The 19,065-nt window shown below is 42.6% G+C and overlaps 1 protein-coding gene across 7 annotated transcripts in view; it reads left to right on the forward strand.

Moving 5' to 3' along the window:
* Positions 1–19,065, forward strand: part of GANC (glucosidase alpha, neutral C) — a 58,626-nt gene that overhangs the window by 15,834 nt on the left and 23,727 nt on the right. For 6 of the 7 annotated variants that reach the window (XR_014789502.1, XM_084846415.1, XM_084846443.1 and 3 more), the window contains 10 exons: positions 1,948–2,075; positions 3,133–3,315; positions 3,489–3,537; positions 4,183–4,249; positions 7,581–7,677; positions 8,339–8,519; positions 8,960–9,110; positions 14,530–14,768; positions 16,693–16,819; positions 18,846–18,925. Coding sequence is in view for 6 of the 7 variants with exons in the window: in XM_084846415.1 (XP_084702541.1) it covers positions 1,948–2,075; positions 3,133–3,315; positions 3,489–3,537; positions 4,183–4,249; positions 7,581–7,677; positions 8,339–8,519; positions 8,960–9,110; positions 14,530–14,768; positions 16,693–16,819; positions 18,846–18,925 (1,302 nt within the window). In the remaining variant the exon portion in view is untranslated. Of the gene's footprint in view, positions 1–1,396; positions 1,453–1,947; positions 2,076–3,132; positions 3,316–3,488; positions 3,538–4,182; positions 4,250–7,580; positions 7,678–8,338; positions 8,520–8,959; positions 9,111–14,529; positions 14,769–16,692; positions 16,820–18,845; positions 18,926–19,065 lie in introns of those variants that run through there. The other variant, XM_084846463.1, reaches the window with a different exon arrangement.

A 19,065-nucleotide genomic window follows, 5' to 3' on the forward strand; every position in this document is an offset into this window, starting at 1 on the left:
ATCAGTGATGCTATCTAGCCATCTCATCCTCTGCCGTCCCCTTCTCCTTTTGCCTTCAGTCTTTCCCAGCATCAGGGTCTTTTCCAGGGAGTTTTCTCTTCGCATTAGGTGGCCAAAATATTGGAGCTTCAGCTTCAGTATCTGTCCTTCCAATGAGCAGTCAGGGTTGTTTTCCTTTAGGATGGACAGATTTGACCTCCTTGCAGTCCAGGGGACTCGTAAGAGTCTTCTCCAGCACCACAGTTCGAAAGCATCAATTCTTCGGCGCTCAGCCTTCCTTATAGTGCAGTTCTCACAGCCATACATTACTACTGGGAAAACCATAGCTTTGATTAGACGGACCTTTGTCAGCAAGGTGATGTCTCTGCTTCTTACTATGCTGTCTAGGTTTGCCATAGCTTTCCTCCCAAGGAGCAAGCATCTTTTAATTTCATGGCTACAGTCACCGTCTGCGGTGATCTTGGAGCCCAAGAAAGTAAAATCTGTCACTGCTTCCATTTCTTCCCCTTCTATATGCCAGGAAGTGATAGGGCCACATGCCATGATCTTCGTTTTTTTAATGTTGAGTTTCAAACCAGCTTTTGCACTCTCCTCTTTCACCCTCAACAAGAGGCTCTTTAGATCCTCTTCGCTTTCTGCCATTAGGGTGGTATCGACTGCATATCGGAGGTTGTTGATAATTCTCCCAGCAATCTTAATTCCGACCTCTGATTCATCCAACCCGGCATTTCTCATGATGTACTCTGCATATAAGTTAAATAAGCAGGGTGACAATATGCAGCCTTGTCGTACTCCTTTCCCAATTTTGAACCAATCGGTTGTTCCATCCGTAACACATTGCTTACACTAGTGCAAAGTAGTTTATATTAGCGGTAGTGTAGAGTTGGATACTGCCCCAAATCCTCATTTAAACTGGAGCTGTCAGGAGGGAAAGGCTGGCATCCTTATAGAAAGCAATTTAAAAATGACTTTCCAAATAATAAATTATTGCTGTATTTATTTGGAGATAGAGTTAAGCATTGCCTGTACTGAAATACTACAATCATTACTTAATTAGTTGGCTGGCTTATCTATCAAGTCAGTTCAAAGCTAAATTAATAGCAAATATTGGCCTAGAGGCCCAAAACATACTTATATAGATCAGAAATCAGCATCAGAAATGATGTTTAACATTCAGTTTTAACATTCACCAATATTAATTGGCTTTCCTAAACAAAGAACTACTTTGGGCTAACTATGTGATATTTGAAGTTCTTACTTCTCAATAAATACATGATTAGTTACCACAGGACAGCTATGTGTTTTTCAGGAGCAATAACAAATATCAGGCAACAACAATAATTTATTAATTATTTAATGGTTACTAATTAATTTTTACCCTGCTTTGTCACCAGGGATTCAGAAACAGCTCACATTTAAGATATTCAGTCAAATGTAGGATCAATTAAAATGGTATGAACATGTACACCAAAGTGTATAGTGGGGTTCTTGTATGTTTAGTGTTCCCTGCCAGGCATACAGGCGCTTATATGAATTGCTGAGGATACAAGCCTATGCATGTTTAAACAGGAAAGAGTCCTACAACTCCCAGCGTGTCCCAGCCAGCCTGTCTAAACATAGGATTGCACTCTTAATTGCTGTGATTTCTAGTAATACCTTTATACAAACTCCACCAGAAGAAAGCCTCCCCTACGGCTTTTTCTGCCATGCTATCTATAAAAATCTGAACTAAAACATAATGGGCTTGATCCAGACTTCTTATGAGCAGAGCTCCAGTCATGGGAAGCAGCAAAAATAACTACCTCCCAGGGGAACCTCCTGGATTTCAATCTGTTCCAAAAAAAGGAGCCCTTCCTTTCGTGGACAGGCAAGACTGGATCCAACCCAACAAGATTTGTCTGTCACATACAAATTGTAATTGTTACACATTTGTTTGTTCATTACCAGGTACCTCTTTTAATAGAGATTTATGAAATAGAGGGCAGTATTTTCAGACTTAAAATTAATGAGCTAACGCCACTCAAACCAAGATATGAAGTCCCTGACGTTCTTGTAAAAGACCCTGTCAACCTCAGGTAAGCTATGGAAAGTGATACCTTTGGTGTTGACACATCTGCCCCCTAATGGTGTTCCTTTCACTTTTAGTACATCTGCACAGCCACAGGTACATTGTGACCACTACCTCTTTGCATTTCTCTCCCTGTTACCTGTAGAAAGAATACAGGAAAGGAAAGCAGTACACAGAGTGGATTAAACAAACTTATTGGAAGGCAGTAACTGTGATAAAAGTGAACTTAACCATTTGGAATAGTGATTTCTGAGTTTTCTCTATAATGCATTTGTGGGGAGAGGCTGTAATCAAGCCCACATCTATACTGAGAGTCTACAGTATATGCTCTACACTCTACAGAAAGGATGTGCATCTTGTAGTCCTCCAAATGTTTTGGCCTACTACTCCCATGAACCTTCACCATTGGCTATGCTGGCTAGGGCTGATGGGAGTTATAGGCCAAAATATCTGGATGGCCACAAGTTGCACACCCCTGCTACAGGATTGCCAAGCAAAATCTTATACAAATTTAGCATTATTTATTTTTCTCAATTTTTCTTGATTCATTGATTCATTTTCAAATACACCTTTGGCTAGCCTTATGGACTATGGCAAAAACTGAAAATATGAGCAATGTCAGAGAAGTACTGATCATGACCACCAGTAGTCAGGGTCCCTTGTCTTTTCCTCATGGTTATAATCTCTGGATGCTGTTTTACAATCCCCAATCTCAAAACCCTTCCTTCCTTCCTTCTATTTCCTCAGAGCATGTCAAATACTTGCCTTTTTTTTAATCTGGGGGACTGGGTGCAGAATTTGCTCAATAAAATGGAATCTGAGGACACATGTATGTGATCCATTTTCACGATTACTCTGACAGCAGAATTTGAGTTACCTCAGATCAAAATTTATTTTAAAAAACACACACACAGTCTTACTTTTAGATGTAGATATCTATATGTCCAAGGAAGTATTCAGTTTGAAAAGATGGTATATGCGGTACTTTTTGTACAAATGGATTTGCTGAACTTGAGAAGAAATTTTCAGAAGTTTACCTAATGCTGTCTTTTCCCGTTTGCCAGGCTAACAATATTGCAGAAAGATGCAGACAAGCTTGTGTTGGCTTGTTGCAGTGAAGACCAGCAGCTTCACATCACAGCAAATCCTTTTCAGATACAGCTTCTTTCCAAGGATGAAATTGTACTGAGCATGAACTCAAATGGCCTGTTGTATTTGGAGCACCTACAGCCACCCCCGCAAATCAGGTGTGATATCTCACTGTTTGTGTGTTAGCTACAGTCCAAGTGGAGATAGGTCATCTTAGGCTGGGATACTTAACACTCTTACTCAGAAGTAATTGCCACTGAAATTGGTGGTACCTACTTGTAAGTAAATATATATAAATATGCTAACTTCCTTGCATTTTTCTCTAAATTAGGAAATCTACAATGCAAGAAAAGAAAGGTGGATCAGCTGACTCTTCTGAGGTAAACCTAGCCTGCCCACAGTGCTTGCGCAGCGGCAATGTAATGCTTCCGGGGAGCAATCCAAAACAAGGGGAAATGCTCCTTTCTGGAAAGGAAAGGGGCAGGTGGCAGAGCTTGCGTAAGAGAGCTCCGCTGACCTGCCCCCTTACAGAAACAAGTATTTCCACTCATTTCGGGGCTTGCACCTGGCAGTGCTAATTCGCCTTTGCGCAAGTGGTGGGGGCCACTTGCGCAACAGAATTGGTGGGACTGGCCACATGCAGGACAGAAGCAGCGGTGGGCCCCGTCCACACACACACTGGCAGGATTTGATACTGTCCTTGCCTTGTGGATTTGTCTCCTTCTGTTTTTCCATGTAGAATGGATAGCTAAGATCTTATTTCTATGTAAATAGAAAGCTGGACCCCTGTCTCACAGTTAGTTTTTTGTGATTTCCGTATTGCTGTTCCTTGGTGCAAGGAGAGGACCAAGGCTGGGATGATTATAAGTCTGAGAGCCAGGATCCATGGCGTTAGATATTCCTCAGAACTGCAACTTGCATCTACATTAGCATGGGAGGGTTTTCAAATGTGTGAATGGAGGACTTGGCAGTTGGCAATTTATCAAAAGTTAATAAATTAGATTTTTCTTATTTTCTCCATGCAGAAAAACCAAGAAGACTTGGGTCTCTGGGAAGAGAAATTTGGCCACTTTTTAGACATCAAAGCTAATGGTAAGTGTAGTCTAATGACAGAAATAATTAGACTGCTTTCGTTTTTCCTTTCCCTTGGTTTGTTGTTGTTGTTGTTGTTGTTGTTGTTCAGTCGTTCAGTTGTGTCCGACTCTTTGTGACCCCATGGACCATAGCACACCAGGCCTTCCTGTCTTGCGCTCTCTCCCGGAGCATGCTCAAGTTCACATTCATTGCATCGGTGATGCTATCTAGCCATCTCATCCTCTGCCGTCCCCTTCTCCTTTTGCCTTCAGTCTTTCCCAGCATCAGGGTCTTTTCCAGAGAGTTTTCTCTTCGCATTAGGTGGCCAAAATATTTGAGATTCAGCTTCAGTATCTGTCCTTCCAATGAGCACTCAGGGTTGATTTCCTTTAGGATGGACAGATTTGACCTCCTTGTAGTCCAGGGGACTCGTAAGAGTCTTCTCCAGCACCACAGTTCGAAAGCATCGATTCTTCGGCGCTCAGCCTTCCTTATAGTGCAGTTCTCACAGCCATACATTACTACTGGAAAAACCATAGCTTTGATTAGACGGACCTTTGTCGGCAAGGTGATGTCTCTGCTTCTTACTATGCTGTCTAGGTTTGCCATAGCTTTCCTCCCAAGGAGCAAGCGTCTTTTAATTTCATGGCTACAGTCACCATCTGTGGTGATCTTGGAGCCCAAGAAAGTAAAATCTGTCACTGCTTCCATTTCTTCCCCTTCTATATGCCAGGAGGTGATGGGGCCAGATGCCATGACCTTAGTTTTTTTAATGTTGAGTTTCAAGCCAGCTTTTGCACTCTCCCCTTTCACTCTCAACAAGAGGCTCTTTAGATCCTCTTCGTTTTCTGCCATTAGGGTGGTATCGTCTGCATATCGGAGGTTGTTGATAATTCTCCCGGCAATCTTAATTCCGACCTGTGATTCATCCAACCCGGCATTTCTCATGATGTACTCTGCATATAAGTTAAATAAGCAGAGTGACAATATGCAGCCTTGTCATACTCGTTCCCAATTTTGAACCACTCGGTTGTTCCATGTCTGGTTCTGACTGTTGCTTCTTGACCCTTGTACAGGTTTCTCAGGAGACAGGTAAGGTGGTCTGGTACTCCCATCTCTTTCAGAATTTGCCACAGTTTGTTGTGATCCACACAATCAAAGGCTTTAGCGTAGTCAGTGAAGCAAAAATAGACGTTTTTCTGGAATTCTCTTGCTTTCTCCATGATCCAGCGAATGTTGGTGATTTGATCCTCTGCCTCTTCGAAACTCAGCTTGTAATTCCGGTAGTTCTCGGTTCGCATACTGCTGAAGCCTAGCTTGTAGGATTTTGAGCAGAACCTTGCTGGCATGTGAAATGAGCGCAATTGTGCGGTAGTTTGAACACTCTTTGGCGTTGCCCTTCTTTGGAATTGGAATGTAAACTGACCTTTTCCAGTCTTGCGGCCACTGTTTAGTGTTCCAAATTTGTTGGCATATTGAATGCAGCACTTTAACAGCATCGTCTTTTAGGATTTTAAATAGCTCAGCTGAAATACTGTCATCTCCGCTAGCTTTGTTGTTACTAATGCTTCCTAAGTCCCACTTGACTTCACTCTCGAGGATGTCTGGCTCAAGTTCAGTGAGCGCACTATCATGGCTATCAGGGACATTAAGATCTTTCCTGTATAGTTCTTCTGTGTATTCTTTCCACCTCTTCTTAATCTCATCTGCTTCTGTTAGGTCCCTGCCTTCTTTGTCCTTTATCATGCCCGTCTTTGCACAAAACGTTCCCTTGAGATCTCCGATTTTCTTGAAGAGAGCTCTAGTCTTTCCCATTCTGTTGTTTTCCTCGATTTCTTTGCATTGTTCATTTAAGAAGGCCTTCTTGTCTCTCCTTGCTGTTCTCTGGAACTCTGCATTCAGTTGGATATATCTTCCCCTTTCTCCCTTGCTTTTCGCTTCCCTTCTTTCCTCAGCTACTTGTAAAGCCTCCTCAGACAGCCACTTGGCTTTCTTGCATTTCTTTTTCTTTGGGATGGATTGAGTTGCTACCTCCTGAACAATGTGATGGACCTCCATCCATAGCTCCTCAGGCACTCTGTCTATCAGGTCTAATCCCTGAAATCTATTCCTCACCTCCACTGTATATTCATAAGGGATATGATTTAGGTCATACCTGAATGGTTTAGTGGTTTTCCCTACGTTCTTCAATTTAAGCCGAAATTTTGCAAGAAGCAGCTCATGATCTGAGCCACAGTCAGCTCCAGGTCTTGTTTTTACTGACTGTATAGAGCTTCTCCATCTTTGGCTGCAAAGGCCATAATCAATCTGATTTCGATATTGACCATCTGGTGATGTCCATGTGTAGAGTCGTCTCTTGTGCTGTTGGAAAAGAGTGTTTGCTATGATCAGCGTGTTCTCTTGGCAAAACTCTATTCGCCTTTGTCCTGCTTCATTTTGTACACCAAGGCCATGCTTGCCTGTTATCCCAGTGATTTCTTGACTTCCTACTTTAGCATTCCAATCCCCTATGATGAAGAGGACATCTTTTTTTGGTGTTAGTTCTAGAAGGTGTCTTCATAGAACCGATCAACCTCAGCTTCTTCGGCCTCAGTGGTTGGGGCATAGACTTGAATTACTGTGATGTTGAGTGGTTTCCCTTGGTTATGTTAGTTTATATTTAGCTGCTATGTTTTTTTCTAGAAATTAAAAATATGTGATACATGAGATGTTATAGTGCAATATCCATATGCATTACTGATTACACTAAAGTATCTTAAAATAGATTTTGGGGGTAAGATCCACAGAAGTCTTTGTAAAAAGTTTCCAGATCCATTAATTGGGATTTTTGAGCAAATCAGAAGAAGAATTTGTGGGCCACCCACTGAGTTACGCATTTACATGCTAAGTATGTTAGTAAGCAGATAAATCATTAAATCAGATTGGCTAGCGATATCAGTGTGTGTGTGTGTGTGTGTGTGTGTGTACTGGTGGTTTTTACCTGACTGCATATGGGTTGGCTTACTTACATGAGTCATCTGGTGCTTTTTGCTCTGTCGTGATCTGTTCTCTGATTATTTTACACTGTGGTTCTGATTGTGTACGTTTAATTTGAGGGGATGCGGCTGGTGGGCAAGCTGGTCTTGCTTTGCACATTTGGACTAGACAGCTTGGCCCCATACAACTGTATGATTCTTAGCTAAATCCTGCTGTAGCATCATCAGGATATAACACACTTGACTGTATATTTGGAGGTGACAAAGAACCTCAGTAAAATCCATTTTGAATCCATTACTAACCAAGACATTTGTCCATTGCATGTTTTTTCATTACATCAGAGTGCTGTTCTGTCTTAATATCTTTCCTACAGGTCCCAGCAGTATAGGCTTAGATTTTTCTTTACATGGATTTGAACATGTCTATGGAATACCTCAGCACGCAGAGACACTTCTCCTTAAAAACACCAGGTAATGTAATTCAAAAGTTGGCAAGAGTACTGAGTGCAGTGGTAACTAGAGACCTGCAATCCAAGATTTGATGGCTTAGTTCAGATCAATATATGCAATTCAGCTTCTCCTTTTACTCAGCTTCCATGCCCCTTTCATTCACTGGCTCATGCTTTCCTGGCTTCCATAGGCTCCCTGATGCTTTTGCCAGCAGCAAACAGTCCCTCCTGTACCTCCATAATATGTAAAATTTCCCCCAGCTCCACTGTCTCTTCATACCTCCATTTCTCAGTTTCCTCTTCCCTAAGGCCTCTGCCTTCTCCGTCAATGCATCTTTCAGATCTCTACATCTCTGCCCCCTGCCTGCCCTCTTCCTTTTCTATAGCCTTTTGGCCTCCTTCCTACTCACCTTGCTCTCTGCCCACTCTATCCTGCCAACATCACACAACCCCTTTTCTCCTTAAGCCCTACATGAGACTTGCCCCAAATTCTAGTTTTAATTTGACTGCACCTTTCTTCCCTCCCTTACTATGGATAGCTGCTTCTGCTGGTACTGTTTCTGCAAGGCATTCATGACATCTATAATGTTCATTCCTTGCACTTGTCAGAACAAAATAGTATCACTGTATCCAGTGAAAGCAAGGTGCTCTGTACAAGCAACACATCTGTCTGTCTGTTCCAGTGACAACGATGTCTACCGGCTCTATAACCTAGATGTCTTTGGATACAAGATCCACAGCAAAATGGGCATTTATGGTTCAGTGCCCTTGCTTGTAGCTCACAAACTTGACAGAACCATTGGGGTCTTCTGGCTGAATTCCTCAGAAACTCTGGTGGAGATTGCTACAAAAGCTGCAGTGAAGGTGAGCACAGCGTAGAAATCTTGCTCCTGCATGAATCGTGCTCCTGCAGTGCATGGGGTTTACTTGTATTTTAGATGTATACCCAATACAGAATAGATGTTGAATTGGCATCCCCTCACCTGCTCTGGAGCACCTGAAGTTGGTTAAAACTCACCATGCCGTAGCGCAGTGGCAGAGCACATGCTTTGTATGCAGACAGTCCCAGGTTTGATCCCCGGCATTGCCAGATAGTGTTGGAAAAACCCGTGCCTGAAATGCTGGACAGCCGCTGCCGGTCAGTGTCGACAATACTGGGCTAGATGGACTAATGGGACTGATTCAGTATAAGGCAGCTTCCTATGTTCCTATGTACCTCTGTCTGTATGGAAAACCATTCATTGAGGCAACTCATTCTACACTATTATCTTTCTGAGTATGTGTGTTTATTTGTTGTTTCAAAGGTTTTGCCCGCCAGAACTCCTGACATCTCAAAGCAGAGGGTGCTCCCTCAAACTGATGTGCGCTGGATGTCGGAAAGTGGAATAATTGACACTTTCATCCTAACGGGGCCTAGTCCCCTTGACGTTTTTAAGCAGTATGCACAGCTGACAGGTATTGTCTTATAGTGAAAATGCGGCAGTCTCTATTTACTCCTATAGTATCCTCAACCTGCTTTAAAAGAGAAGGACAGAATTTAAGAGTAAAAGTTCAAACAATGCATCCAACATGTGTATATGTAAAGAGAAAGTATTATTTGTAAGCAGTTAAAGATACAGAACCACTGTTATAGCAGAGACTTAGAGACATATATTGTAAAAAGTAGCAGCTCACAAACCAGTTCATTAACCCATCTGTCTACATGTACCCCATGTGTCATCAGTCAGCTTCGCTGGTAAGTCTAACAGACTACTCACCCAGAAGACACTGGGACTTTATGGTATTATGTTTATATCTCACCCTTTACATGTATCAACCATATATGATGAACTCAAGCTAGTGTACATAGGGACCTCAAGCACTCTCCTTCCCAGTCACTGACCATACCCAGATCTGCTTAGCTTCAGCAAAAGTACAATAGGATGTGCCTTCAGGCTATAGCCAAGGGACCTTGCCTTTGGCATGTGGGCAAACATCTAACCCCTGTTTGCAAAGCTGCATTAGCAGCTCGAAGCATTTATTTATTTATTTATTTAATTAATTAAATTTATTAATCGCCCATCTGGCTGGTCACCCAGCCACTCTGGGCGATGTACACAGTATATAATAAAACAGTTTAAAAACAATAACATTACACATTAAAACATCATTTTCTAAAATTTCCCTAGCCCACCCCAAATGCCTGTCTGAACAACCAAGTTTTCAACATGTGGAAGAAGCTCATTAAAGAGGGGGCATGGCGGAGTTCCCTAGGGAGGGAGTTCCACAGAGTGGGGGCCACCACAGAGAAGGCCCTCTCCCTCATCCCCACCAGTCTAGCTGTCCTGGCTGATGGGACAGAGAGAAGGCCATCCGAGGCTGATCTTGTTAAGCGGCCTGTCTGGTGTTGCTGGTGATGTAACCATGAGTTGACTAAACAGCCTGCACAATCTGCTTTCTGGTTTCAAATTGATGAAAAGGAGTCCATGCTACCCTTGTTACAAAGGGACTCTTACTGTGCATTTTTTGTACTTTTAGTGCAGTGCTCTAACAACTAAGGGCACAGTCCTGTGCATGTTTAGACAGAAAAAAGTCCTTCAGCAACCAGCATTCCCCAGCCAGCCAGAAATTCCCCAGAAATTTAGATTTCTGTCTAAATATGCATAGGATTACGTTCTAAATCAATAACACAGAAGCCCTGCAGAGACACACTGAGAGACTTAGGGCTTCTCCACACTAGGCTTTTTATCCCTCAACATTACTGGGCCTTCCGCTTCCAGATTCTTTGTAGGATTACGACCGGCTCCTTTACACAGGCAGACACAGGGTTTGAATTGAGGAAAGTCCTTCCTCTGCAAGTTCTATATATTTCTGTACGTTTTATTTTACACCACTAGATGGCGTGGTGATAATAGCTCAGTTCCATTTATTGCTTATTATCCAATCAGGCCATACACATACAAAAATATACTAAAATTCCCCTCTTAGACAGAAAGTGACACCAAAATAACAAATATTAAGGAGGGTGATTATGAAGAAGCTAGTTAAAACATTTCCTAGGGAAATACTAAAACATTTCACAAAGTCTAGACAATATTTATTGACTTATTATAACATGTTAGCAGACTTCATCTTCAATGCCAGTCAATAATTTTCATTTCTCCCAAGCCCGTTGCACAGATTTGGCAGTCCTGGAGGGCACATAGTAATCTGTACCAGCCAGGAGTAATAAGGTTATACTTAGAGAAGATTTGTTACTGGAGCTAGCTGTTATGGGCTCAAGATATTGCTTCCTCAGCTCTTTGTACAGAGGACATTCTGTTAAAAAGTGTACCATGTCCTCTGTCTTGGGACAGCCAACCGGGCAGTATCTTTTCACACCAAGGTGAACCCTATAGCATGCTTTCACCTCCACCAGTTGCAGAGAGTTCAATCTGCATTTAGTCAGAAGCCATCTCAACTCATATAAGCCGATACAGGACAAATAGGGGGCACCTTACCTGGAGAAATAATACTTTTATAGAGCGTATTAGAATGGCTCCCAGCAGCAGTGTCTTGCAGTCTGAGTATCGATATCATGTAGTCTCCTAGAGATCTCCTCCCAGGCACCATCATACCCCCTTGCAGGCAAATAAGTTTGCAAGAAGCCCAGCTTGGAAATAAGTGCCCTTATCTTATCCGCTCAAGAGTCTCTCCCCATATCTTCATAATCTAACAATACCAAGGGTGGTGGTTGTTTATTCGGTCAGTCACTTCCGACTCTTTGTGACTTCATGGACCAGCCCACGCCAGAGCTTCCTGTCGGCCGTCGCCACCCCCAGCTCCCCCAAGGTCGAGCCCGTCACCTCCAGAATATCCTCCATCCACCTTGTCCTTGGTCAGCCCCTCTTCCTTTTGCCTTCCACTTTCCCTAGCATCAGCATCTTCTCCACGGTATCCTGTCTTCTCATTATGTGGCCAAAGTACTTCAGTTTTGCCTTTCATATCATTCCCTCAAGTGAGCAGTCTGGCTTTATTTCCTGGAGTATGGACTGGTTTGATCTTCTTGCAGTCCAAGGCACTCTCAGAATTTTCCTCCAGCACCACAGTTCAAAAGCATCTATCTTCGCTCAGCCTTCCTTATGGTCCAGCTCTCGCAGCCATAGGTTACTACGGGGAATACCATTGCTTGAACTATGCGGACCTTTGTTGTCAGTGTGATGTCTCTGCTCTTCACTATTTTATCAAGATTTGTCATTGCTCTCCTCCCAAGAAGTAAACATCTTCTGATTTCCTGGCTGCAGTCAGCGTCTGCTGTAATCTTTGCGCCTACAAAGACAAAGTCTGTCACTGCCTCCACGTTTTCTCCCTCTATTTGACAGTGATCAATCAAGCTGGTTGCCATAATCTCAGTTTTTTTGAGGTTTCACTGCAACCCAGCTTTTGCACTTTCTTCTTTCACCTTCATCATGAGGTTCCTCAGCTCCTCCTCGCTTTCAGCCATCAAAGTGGTATCATCTGCATATCGGAAATGTTAATGTTTCTTCCAGCGATTTTAACTCCTGCCTTGGCTTCATCAAGCCCAGCATGTCGCATGATGTGTTCTGCGTACAAGTTGAATAGGTAGGGTGAGCCAACTGAAACTCTGTCTTTAACCAAAAGGAGATGGCTGCTTTTTGGACAAGCATTCCCACGGAATGGCAGGCTGTCTCTAATCAGATAGTAACCTTAGAGGTGGATCTGGGTACTCCCAAGTACTCTAGAGTCTAGACAGACATTTATGCTGTGTTGATTCCAATAGAGTGATGTCCACACGGGCCCACACAGGTGCTCCATATAGAACCTGGGGGAGTAATTTGCCCTTAGATAACTGTAGTAAAGGAGCTATCATCTCTCCACCTGGTCCAGCTGTGAAATGAAGGATAGTGTTACCAGTTACATTTGCTGCCAAAATAATTGATTTCAAGTGTTCAGACCAAGATCCTGAGCTTTTGAATATCATTCCCAGGTATTTACACTTACTGACTTGATCAAGCAGCTGGTTATCCAGCAGCCATTGATATATCTTCCTCCTTTTGCCAAAAAACTAGAATTTTGGTTTTATCATAATTGATATTGTGATACTATTGTGATACATAATTGATACTAGCACAGTATGAACATAAAACCCTTAGGCACCTACACATCCCCACCTGGGTATGTGACAAAAGAACAGCATCATCTGCATACAGTAACACCGGGATGGTCCTGTCCTTTAAACGAGGTGGGAAAAAATCTGGACTGGCTAAGAAAGAGACTATGTCATTGAGGTATAAATTAAATAAAAGAGGTGCTAGTAAGTATCCCTGACGTACTCCTTTATTTGCAATAATAGGATCTGAGAGGTCTCTGCCTGAAGTGACTATCACACACAAACTAGAATTCTCACACAACCCCTGTATTCTCCTGAGTGATTTTCGATCCACATTTAACAGTGCCAATTTGTGCCAAAGACAGGGTCTCAATATGGAATCAAAAGCTGCTCAAAGATCTACAAATGTAGCAAAGAAAGAGTGATGAGGGGGAGATGTATATTTCCCCATCAAGTGTTGTAATAAAAAACAATGGTCAGCTGTGGATCTGCCACATCGAAAGCCTGCTTGTTCCTCAGCTAGGATATTCTCCTCCAACACCCAATTTTCTAACTTATCTAAAAGATGTCTTGCACATAATTGGCTGATAACATCCAAAAGACTTATAGGGTGGTAGTTCTTGGGATCTGACCGATTCCTCTTCTTGTATATGGGCACTACAGTGGCCACGGCCCACTCTGGAGGGAATTTCCCAGTTCTATCAACAGATGTAAATAAGGCAGCTAACATTGGAATCTACCAGTGGGGATAATCGATCAGAAAGACCAGTGGAATGCCAGTCCTTCCAGGAGCCTTACCCCTCTTCAACTTTCTTCGGCATTGCTGTTTCTTCACAAGAGACTGGGGCCCAACTGGGTAACTTTGGATCATCCTCCTGCAGCGATGGCAAACAGACCAAACACAAGTGTAGTTCTCACTCATGTGCGGCAATAAAAGTATCAATAGATGGATTCCCAGAGCGTCTTAAGCTGAGATAAGGTGCCAAAAACTAGATCTATCACTACTTTCAAGTGCTGATGCCAACTCAGACCATTACAGCCTGACATACTGTAACTTCTTTTCTTTGATTAACTTTTTATAAGATTTATGCAGTGCCAGGTACGAATGTGGTAGAGCAACTATATCCCTGCCCCTTAAAAATGTATGTTATCCTTTAATTTCCTTTTTAAGTTTCCTGCAGTCCTCATCAAACCATGGATTACCCTCTTTTGGCCTCTGATTTTTTGGGTAGCCTTCCCAAAATAAGAAAGGTTCCATTGCTGATATGATCTGGGCATAGCAATCTAGTACCACTTCCATCTCTTTCAAAGTGGACAGGAAGTTTCTCAAGGTATATAGATTCTCAGAATGCCATAAGCATTCCAGAGCACTTAAACTCACATTTGCCCACTTGCATCAATATGTTGTCTCACATAAATTTGAGGTTAGGATTCCACTTCCTTGACTTGCCTGAACTTTTTTAAAGCATTTCAGCTGGAAAATCAGTGGTTGATGATTGCTGCTTGGATACAAGTCCACTAATAATAGCATTTTGCCATCATTATACACAGGCGATAGATTAACGTCCCTTGTCACTTTATCTCCAATCTTCTTGAAAGCAGGATAATGGGGGGAAAACACAGGAGGTCGACAATGTAAAGGACCCGCAAACTTGCATGAGTGGCCAATCACAAGCATGCAATAAATCACTCATGTAGAAATGTCAAAGACTGCACTATTTAGCACTTAAAGGTGGTGCTGGTTTTTGTCTGGATGAAAGCATTATTTATTTCCTTCTCTGTTAGGTACTCAGGCCCTGCCTCCACTCTTCTCCCTCGGCTACCATCAGTGCCGCTGGAATTATGAAGATGAGAAAGATGTAGAAAGGGTAGATGCGGGTTTTGATAAATCTGACATCCCCTATGATGTTATATGGCTGGACATCGAGCACACTGATGGCAAGCGGTACTTCACGTGGGATAAGGAGAAATTCGGCAATCCTGAGAGGATGCAGAAGCAGATACTTATGAAGAATAAACGCAAGGTGTGTAATACGGAAAAAGTAGGGAGAACATTTTATATGGAAGTCTATAGGCTGCGTGGCTTCTGTGTGCAGTAGTGCTCACTTAAAACATCCATTCACATCCAGAATTTAAAAAGTAATTCTGTGACTTGGACCCAGACAAAGCTATAGGGGAAGACATTTACACTAGCTAATTTCCTTTAAATTTTTGAAACATGCTTTGTTTTTGAAAAGGGCTTCTCCCAAGCCAAATTGCCTTTCTGCTAATTGAGGACTACTGAAGGAGTTTGTTGAGTATTCTTTCCCAAAAGTATGCTTTTGTTTGCCCTTTCACTCGAAAAATAGATATCACAGCCAGTGATAACTTCCATAATGGAAGTCTGTAAGTGGTCAGATTGTACAGGCAGGTCACAGCCCAACAGAGAGATGAGCATGCTTATGAAGCAGCCTCTTACAGAATCAGACCATTGGTCTATGTAGCCCAGTATATTCTACTCTGACTGGCCGCAGCTCTCCAGGGTCTTCAGTAAGAGCCCTTTCCCATTACCTGCTACCTGATCCTTTAACTGGAGAGGCTTTGGATTAAACCTGGGACCTTAAACCTGGGCAAAGCATGTGTTGTATCACTGAACGCTGGCAGTCTCCCCTGGGAAATCATCCCACTGATTTCACTAAGACCGGCAGACTGCCTTAGGCTTGCTTAAACCTGTATTGAGTTGCAGCCACATGTGCAGATGTGTCTGCTAGAAACGGTATTCACTGAATGTCTATAAGAAGGTCATCTTCTTTATCATCTGGGCATATAGGTGGATTCATTATGCAAGGTCAAGATCTGGTAATCTAGCATGGGTGTTCGTCATCCAAAGAATTTCAGCTTTCAATTTCCTTTTAAAAAAAATATGTTTTCCAGTCTTTGCAGCTGTAGAGAGGGGTTTGCAAACAGGTGGAGCATATCTAGTGAAAGGTCAGAAATCAGAGGAGGTTTGGGCTCATCTTCCATTAATCACAAGTTGGACTGCCCATCTCCATATTACTCTGCCATGGCTATTGCCTCTGCCACCCTGATCTACTAACCAGGCCATTCCTTTCTTCCGTTTACCTCAGTAATTCCATTTTTTACTTCAAAAGAAAACTTCTATTTTTAATACTGAATTTTGAACCAATTTGAGTAAATTGTGCCTCATTTGCAATACTTACTTCCCCTTGTCAACATTCATGGCATATGCAGGACACTGAATACAATGGCTTTAAAACTGTTCCATTTTAATGGATGGTTTAAGGGGAACTGGGTAATATATTAACTGCTGGTCTTAACATAAACATGAAGGTATAGTTTGTGCATAAAGAGATAAACAGTTGTCTGTAAGAATTGCAGAACTGTATTCTGTGGTTTGAAAGGATAGGAAAGTTTATGTTCTGTAGCAGCAGCACATCTATCCTAGTTTTATCATTAACCAAAATAGGTGTATATAGACAGCTGCTAATTTTTATTATATTAATTTAAATTGTGGGAGAGTGTGTGCTCCAAATTAATAACCAATTAAAAATGTAGGGAGCCATGTGGTATAATGCTCTAAGAGGCCATGACTGCCTCAGAATATTTGAGGGGGATCACACATTTGTAACCAGGGGTGGTCAACTTCTGGCCCTCCAGATCTTGTCGGACTAGAACTCCCATAATCCCTCACCATTGGCTATGCTGGTTAGGGCTGATGGAAGCTGCAGTCCGGAAGGCCACAAGATGCCCACCTCTATACTTACATGAAGAAATCAAGTGCTTCTTCAGGTAGTTTTAGCCTTTTGTAAAGCCTTCTGTGGTATTAGCCTGTTAGAGCCTTCCTGCGGCCTGTTTTAACTAACTCTAAACCTTCCTATAGCATATTGGACAGTTGACAATGTTCACTAGTGAAGTTTTATCTTATTGTCTCTCATCTCATGTTGGCAGCTTGTTGTCATTCTTGACCCCCATATTAAGATTGATCCTCTGTACACCATATATGCACAAGCAAAAGAGAGAGGGTATTTTGTAAAAAACCATAAAGGTGAAGATTTTGAGGGCATCTGCTGGCCAGGTAATAAACCCTCTTCTTTATTTTTACATATGCCCTTATAAAGTATATAGAGGGAAGTTAAAATGAGATTTCTTGTAGTTAGAACAGTCTTCTTTAAAAGGGGAATATCAGTGGCTCATCTTCTGTTCACGACATATGTCTTTTGATAAAACATTTTGCCAACCTCCTGTTTCTCAATTTCCCCATTAATGCCACAAGCTTTTGTTAAATAAGCATTACTACCAGGTGTCAGTCAGTTGGATCTAAGATACATTCTACCTACTGTATCCCTCTAGCCATCGATAATGTCAAGACAGTGATAGGAATGTGCTGGATCCAGACTAAGCGAGTTGAACTGAGTTCCCACTGAAATCGATGGAACAAGTCATAAGTAACGGAGCCCATTGATTTCAGTAGGACCTAAGTTCAACTACCTTAGGGTGCAATCCACAGCATGTTTAGACAGAAGAAAGTCCTACAACTCCCAGCACACTTGCAGGTCTCTCTTCTTACCTGCTGGCTGGGGAATGCTGGACGTTGTAGGACTTTTTCTGTCTAAATATGCAGTGGATTGCACCCTTAGTCTGGATCTAACCCAGTTAGATCCAGTTATATTCGATCTGCAAGCATGGCATCACACAGCATTGACTCTTCTCCAGTTACTAGACTGTACTTGAAGATGTAGCGAGTGCAGTATAATTCTCTTCCCCAGTTTCCAGCCTTGGGAGTTAGCCTGGATGAAGGGCAAAACTACATGTGACATTAAATATGTCTTTGCATTTAACATGGAGGGTGTTTTTTTTTAAGAGTCAAATATAGCATCAGCTGGAGGAGGAACTGATAATTATCAGGATTGCAGGAGACATGGAGGGAGAATGTAATCCTTCCCTCCTCTGTTGCAGTCCTGAGGAAAATCCCTCCTCTAAAGCTGGTATTTGTACTCTAAAGCTGGTATTTATACCACCTGAAATGGGGGATTTCAGGTACAAACCCCCATTGGGCTGAGACACATTTAGCATCACATGTAGTCTGGCCCGAAGAGATTTTTTGATAACAAAATATCCAGGGCCCCAAGGAACAAGGGTGAGTTGGGGAGCCCCTCCCACAATTCTGAGAGGTTAGTTTTTAAGGGCCAGGGGTTGCTATCTGACCCTCCTTCTCTGTATGTCTCCTAGTTTAAAAATTTCCCCTGGACTGAATGTATTTGAAAATGTTTGGGGACCTTGTCTCCCGAAAGCCAGTGGGGTATAGTAGTTAGAGTGTTGGACTAGGACTGGGAGACCCAGGTTCAAATCCCTGTTCAGCCAGTAAGCTTACTGGGAGACCTTGGGCCAATCAGTATCCCTTAGCCTAGCCTGGTTTGGGATTGCTGTGAGAATAAAATGCCCGGGGGGTGGGGGGAACCATGTATGCAACTTGGAGCTCCTTGGAGGAAAAGCAGGATAGAAATAATGGTTGATTCTAGCTTGAGTTTTTGTACTAGTGTGCCTGATAACCCGTGTGTCCCTGTCAAGTGTGATGAATGCAAACTTGCAAAAATAGGCATGTGCCTTTTTTAAAAACTCGGGCAGCAGCCCAATCCTCTCTTGGCTGCTATTTCCAAACTTAAAAAAAACAAAAAACTAGTCTCCTCAGCTCCTTCCCTCCCCAACACCTCAGCTAGATGGGCAAAAAAGCCTGTCTAACTGAAAGGCAAAGCAGGAGCTGAAATGCAGAGCAGGCCTCCGCCACTCCTCCCGCCCTGCATCGGATGGCCGTAAGCCCCCGAGCTCAGAGGCTCACAGCCCTCCCTGTAGGATTGTGTCCTAAGTTGCAATTTAGCATCAGCCAAGTTTTGGTTGCTTTCCCCCCTCCCCTTTCTTGTTAAACATGATTTGTACCTTGTCTTTCTCAGTGTCTGGAAAGACAATAAGAGATCCCTCTGTGCTGTCCACCTGAGGGACCCCTCTATTTGCTTGAATGTTAGTACTCTGCATTTGGACACCACAACATCAAGATGCTGATTTTACTTTATCCTGCAAATGTAATATTATCTGCACACTCGCAGGTCTCTCTTCTTACCTGGATTTCACCAATCCCGAAGTCCGGGAATGGTATGCAGAGCAATTTGCCTTCAAAACATATAAGGTTTGTGTTCTTCTCTTACGATACTGCGTGGCGGGATGAGCCAGGGTCCTTAGAAATAAGGGAAAGAGGCAGAGAAACTAGACTGTTAAAAAGTAAGGAAGTACCTTTGTATTTGACAACTATAAACAGGATTGATCCTA

This window comes from Heloderma suspectum, chromosome 1 (genome assembly GCF_057233095.1).
Source record: "Heloderma suspectum isolate Gila_16-S chromosome 1, 16-S_ref, whole genome shotgun sequence".
NCBI lineage: Eukaryota > Metazoa > Chordata > Lepidosauria > Squamata > Helodermatidae > Heloderma > Heloderma suspectum.